Source organism: Papilio polytes, unplaced genomic scaffold, assembly GCF_000836215.1.
Source record: "Papilio polytes unplaced genomic scaffold, Ppol_1.0 DF821845.1, whole genome shotgun sequence".
Lineage (NCBI taxonomy): Eukaryota > Metazoa > Arthropoda > Insecta > Lepidoptera > Papilionidae > Papilio > Papilio polytes.
Genome location: NW_013527359.1, coordinates 857,696 through 862,964, shown reverse-complemented (window position 1 = coordinate 862,964; position 5,269 = coordinate 857,696). Strand labels below are relative to the sequence as shown.

The 5,269-nt window shown below is 32.5% G+C and overlaps 1 protein-coding gene across 1 annotated transcript in view; it reads right to left on the bottom strand.

The window, feature by feature from the left end:
* LOC106107766 (dual specificity mitogen-activated protein kinase kinase 7-like) overlaps positions 1 to 5,269 on the bottom strand; it is a 14,689-nt gene that overhangs the window by 3,653 nt on the left and 5,767 nt on the right. Inside the window, exons 8-14 of the mRNA XM_013288767.1 lie at positions 5,128 to 5,268; positions 4,538 to 4,636; positions 4,240 to 4,321; positions 3,885 to 3,985; positions 3,477 to 3,556; positions 3,161 to 3,239; positions 2,558 to 2,652 (exon numbers count right to left, since the gene is read on the bottom strand). Of these exons, the coding sequence (XP_013144221.1) occupies positions 2,558 to 2,652; positions 3,161 to 3,239; positions 3,477 to 3,556; positions 3,885 to 3,985; positions 4,240 to 4,321; positions 4,538 to 4,636; positions 5,128 to 5,268 (677 nt within the window). The remainder of the gene's footprint in view (positions 1 to 2,557; positions 2,653 to 3,160; positions 3,240 to 3,476; positions 3,557 to 3,884; positions 3,986 to 4,239; positions 4,322 to 4,537; positions 4,637 to 5,127; position 5,269) is intronic.

The window sequence follows — 5,269 nt, the reverse complement described above, 5'->3', positions numbered from 1 at the left end:
CACAGTTGACAGTACACGGCACCGCGCCGACACACAGTACATAGTACACAGCGCCTAGTACAAAGTACACGGCACCGTGCGGCCGGCTACAGCGACACAAGCCAGGACAGACCGATGACAGATGGTCCCCCACACCTTGCTACTAAAAGCTGTTCTTTACTTACAAATGTTTGGACCGCCCACCACTTACAATAAAAAGTATGAATTTAGAACAATATCTATTTTATTTGCTATTTTAATTTTCATATTATTTTAAAATCATTTTTATTACATACTTTACTATACCGTTTTATAGAAATTTTAAATTCTATCAATTTATTTTTTAAATATATTAGTTTAAATTTATGAGGAATTTTAATGAATTATTACATCAAAAGACACTAACTTACCAAATCAACTTCCAACGAACCAATAAAACTCGTACGGATTAACAAATTTAGTTCTTGTAACACAATAAGGTATATTTCGGCATCAAGCGGTCCAAACTACGTAGACTCGCCGTATGAAGCGTGTTTAGCAAATATAGCCGTTATTAGCGAGGTGTTAGGGTTGTGTTTAGTGTAGCGAGGCGTGACAGGCGATGTGGTCGCGTGAGGAGAGCGGCAGAAGCACAGCTATTGTTAGCAAACTGAGAGAACATATGTAATATATTGCTATCTTTGTCACTCTCTTTGGATAAGACAGAGATAACAATATACGTCTATCTCTGTCTTATTAGAGACAGTGAAAGGGACAGCGGTATTTTAGTTTAGATGTTACGTAGACTCGATATTTTATATGAAAGTCGCAGTGACAGAAAACGAGTTTCAAAATAAAATGTCCTCTCAGTTAGTAACAACACAAATACACATAGATCACATCAAAAGAACAGTAAAATTTAACGTTTCATTTGTAAGTTAGATTATGTCACGAAAACAAAAGAATATTTCACAGTTTTTTTTTAATATTTACTGTAGTAGTTTATTTTATAACCAAGAATTATTGCAAATAATATTTGTGCAGAAAATAATGTGGCGACAAGTGACAAAATATAGTTATGATTACCGTAGAAAGTTAAATATTGCCGTCTTTCTATTTTCAAAGAGACGACTAAACAAGTTCGTGGCAGAGAAATTGTAGCACTGATATTTACAAATGGATCGGCTAGTAGACTTGGAATTTTGTTCTATTAATTTCCGCCATTTTAACGCTGACGGTTGCAATTACAGTGGTGAAGATTCTAATTATCAAAGACGATATTTACTGAAATTAACGTCAAAAGGAGCGATAAATACTGAAGTAATCGCCTATCCATTTTTACAAATCAGTGGATTCTACGGTAAAAATGATTTTTAAGTGACATAATCAAACTTAAAATCCTTGATACTACAATTTTCAAATGTTAGTTTACCTTAAATACGTGTTTCCTTACAACCTTTACTTTTTACGACTACCCACAAAATTAATTTAAATAAAAATGCAATATGCTACGTTTTTCTTCAATCCCATTATAAGCAGAATAACCGCTAAGCAAAGCACAAGTTATTTTGCTCGTTCTGAAATTTACTGTTCCCGTACATTTAATGAGAAATGGGTAAATGTATAAGAAATATGAGTTTTGATGGAGGGTGAATTAAAATGATTGTATTATCTAGTATTATTATTAAATTATTTTAAAGATTTAAAAAATTAGACATAAAAAAAATATATTAAATATGCATACATATTAATTTTTATTTCAAAATCAGTAATAACACTGTTAAAACATTTTCAATCCAAATGAAACTTATTATCTTTAGGCATATAAAATAAAAATATAATAATTTATAGATATAATTCAGATAATACAATCATTTCCCAACACAAACTGAATGGCAAAGGAAAGAGTGGCAAGCGCAGCAACAATTATTTTTTAATTATTAAAACAACAACAAAGGCTGGCTGCCCTCGGATTTATTTACAATTACAATAATTACACAATAAACATAAAACTCTTAAAATAGTAAAAAAACATAAAATGATAATTATCTACGTGTATAACTTAATTAATACAGAAGTTTTTTTTTATTAATCTTATAATAATTTTTGGTTTTGTTTCAAAATTGTAAGAGAAGTGTAATTTCTGATTATTATTTAATAATGCTGTTACAATGTATGTATGTATGTATGTATTTTGTATAGAAGTAGTTTGTATACATGTAGTTTGTATACGTGTAGTTTGTATACAAGTAGTTTGTATACATGCAGTTTGTATACATGTAGTTTGTATACAAGTAGTTTGTATACAAGTAGTTTGTATACAGGTAGTTTGTATACAAGTAGTTTGTATACAGGTAGTTTGTATACATGTAGTTTGTATACATGTGATTTGTATACATGTAGTTTGTATACATGTAGTTTGTATACATGTAGTTTGTATACATGTGATTTGTATACATGTAGTTTGTATACATGTGGTTTGTAAACGTGTATTTTGTATACGTGTAGTTTGTATACATATCGTTTGTCTACATGTAGTTTGTATTCATGTAAATTGTAAACATGTAGTTTGTATACAAGTAGTTGGTATGTAGTTTACCTTGGTCGTCGTGATGTTTCGGAGCTGCGACTTCAGACCGATACCCGTTGCGTAGTTCCGCGCGCGTCAGACTCTGACTACGCCCTTCTGATAACCTGAAATAGTAAAAAATTCCCATACAGAACATTGAAATGTTATATACACATTACTGCCCTTAGAATCATAAAATATAACCATATCCTAGCACAAGCTTAGAGTTTAGTTCTAAAAGGAAATATTAGTAAATTAACAAAAATCTACTAATGCTTTAATTTAAAAAAAAATAAAGATATTATTATAATATCATTATTACAAAATAATAGAAACTGAAGTAGTAGTGGGGAGTAGTTATAAAAAAAATATTTATTTTAATAACTACTCCTACTATTAAAATCATTTTTTTTTATGTCATTTGTATCGAAATTTATAAATTGTTATAACAATAGTATAAAATCATATATGCTTCAGTCCATATTTTATTTTATATCTTAAATTTGGTACAATTTGATATGTCTAGTTTAAAAAGTAAGAAAATTAGTCTAAAGTATATTTATTTTATACCCTTAATTTAGTTGCGAATAATCGTGCTATTTACATATCAAGTATATTGAAATAAAAATCTACCTGTCACTAAGCAGCAGCGGGGAGGGGGGATGTAACCGCTCATGCAGCGGAGGCGGTTCCAATTCCGAGCTGCCGTTCGCTGGGAATATACATTTTAATATAAAATTGTGATAATATTCAAAGAAACCAAATAATTCAACGATATAATCTTACTAATATTATAAATGAAAAAGTTTAGGATCGATATTTGCTAGAAGGATCTACATAATAGTTCATCGGATGTATATGCAGTAATAAACAGCAGATTAGTAAAGTTTTTTTTTAATTCCCCGTAGTCTCTGGTAAAAGCTTGTTTATTAATATATTTAAAACTGACCGTCGTGTCCCAACATATGATGCCTGTTAGTCCTCGGCGGGGGCTCCGGAGATCTTCCCGTACTGTGTTCTCTGCTTAAGCTGAAAACATTTTATTAAAACCATATTTATTACCTTTGATACACATATAATTACAAACAGAGAATACATTTCGAATTACAGGTCCAAATAATTTAAAAAAGCCCATTAGTAAACTTTTAACCCTTTTCTTGTTAGTGTATCTGTAGAGATATATCAGAATTTTTTTTTATTATTTTTTCTAGACACCTCGGGTCATCAAGGTTAAGTGCTATGAATATTATTTTGATATTCGAAAAAATTCTGCCAAGTCTGACGTGTAACTGCCGCACTCACAGTAATTTAATGATTATTAAATTGACTATAAGTAGGGAGAAATTACAATACTGACCTCCTATGCCTAGGGGTTGAATGCAGGTCGACCCTGGACCTCCTCTGTTGGCTCTGATGGTAGAACCTCTGCAGCACTATAGGACTTGTGTTGCCCGAACTCTGCAAAATTATAAATAAACTTATATTATACATGAGAAAGTTTAGATTGATGGATGTTTGTTAGAGTTTGTAGCCTAAACGGATTTCGAAATTTAGTATAGAAGTAGACGATAGCCTGGAAGAACACAACATATTTTTGCACGCAATATTTTCAGTAAATTGTAAGTTTTTTTTTTTTGAAAAGAATTGGAGTTTTTTTTTAAATTTTAATTACTTATTGTCTTAATAATTTAATATAAATGACTATAACTGACAGCTGGTGACGCCCTCCAGCGGTTCTCAGCGGAAACTCTGCGCACGGGTGGCGGCGGCGGCGACGCGCACGCCTCTATCGTCCTTAAACAAAAAATAAAAAAATAATTAATAATAGACGAATTATTTTTGTACTCCATTTCATACAAAATAATGCCTAGTCTATATTTGGGTACAGTTGGACACAAACACAGGCCTTATTGGACAGTATGACTTCACTGGCGCCAGTTAGTGATAAACTTATGCCAGTGGTAATATTGCGGACTAATGAGCTATTTTACTGGTATTATATTAGTATACCTGCGTCTAGGATACGGCGAATGGTTAGAGAAGTCAGCTTCCAGACTGGCCGGCTGCGAACTGCTGCCGCCCGCGTGCGACGGGGACGCCCACCTCGCACTGGAAACATTTAAAACTTATATTAAGATTTCTTTTTATATAATAGTAAATTTTATCTATCTATACTAATATTATAAAAAGGAAAGTATTTATTTTGTTATGTATTTATGTTTGTATTTTTGTACGTATTGAAATAACTCAAAAACTACTAAGTCGATTTCGAAAATTCTTTGTACTAATAAATAACTATATTATCACTTTGTAACATAAGCTATATGTTACAAATTTTATTATCGAGCGGACGAAGATGCGAGCAACATCTATTATTGAAGAAACATCATATTGTAAAAATGACGTACCTGTATTACTAATAACAAAAAACAACAATTTTTGTCTGTCAAATCCACGTTTGTTCCCAGTAAACTCTGAAACCGGTGGACCGATTTTCACGAAAATTAGCTTTAAGGTAGCTCATGTACAGGAGATTGTTATATGATATTTTTTTTTATTCTGTTTACCAAGTTATGGGCGTCCACTTGTTAAATACTCACCGTCCAGGTGTAGGTGTGACTTGTTCTGGTGACCAGTGGTGTGCGCTGGTGACGAAGTTCCTCACGGGCTGCGGAGTGGGGGGGCTGGAGTGCCCGTTGGGCGAGGCTGGCGAGGGAGGGGCGCCGCTCTTGGGCAACGTCG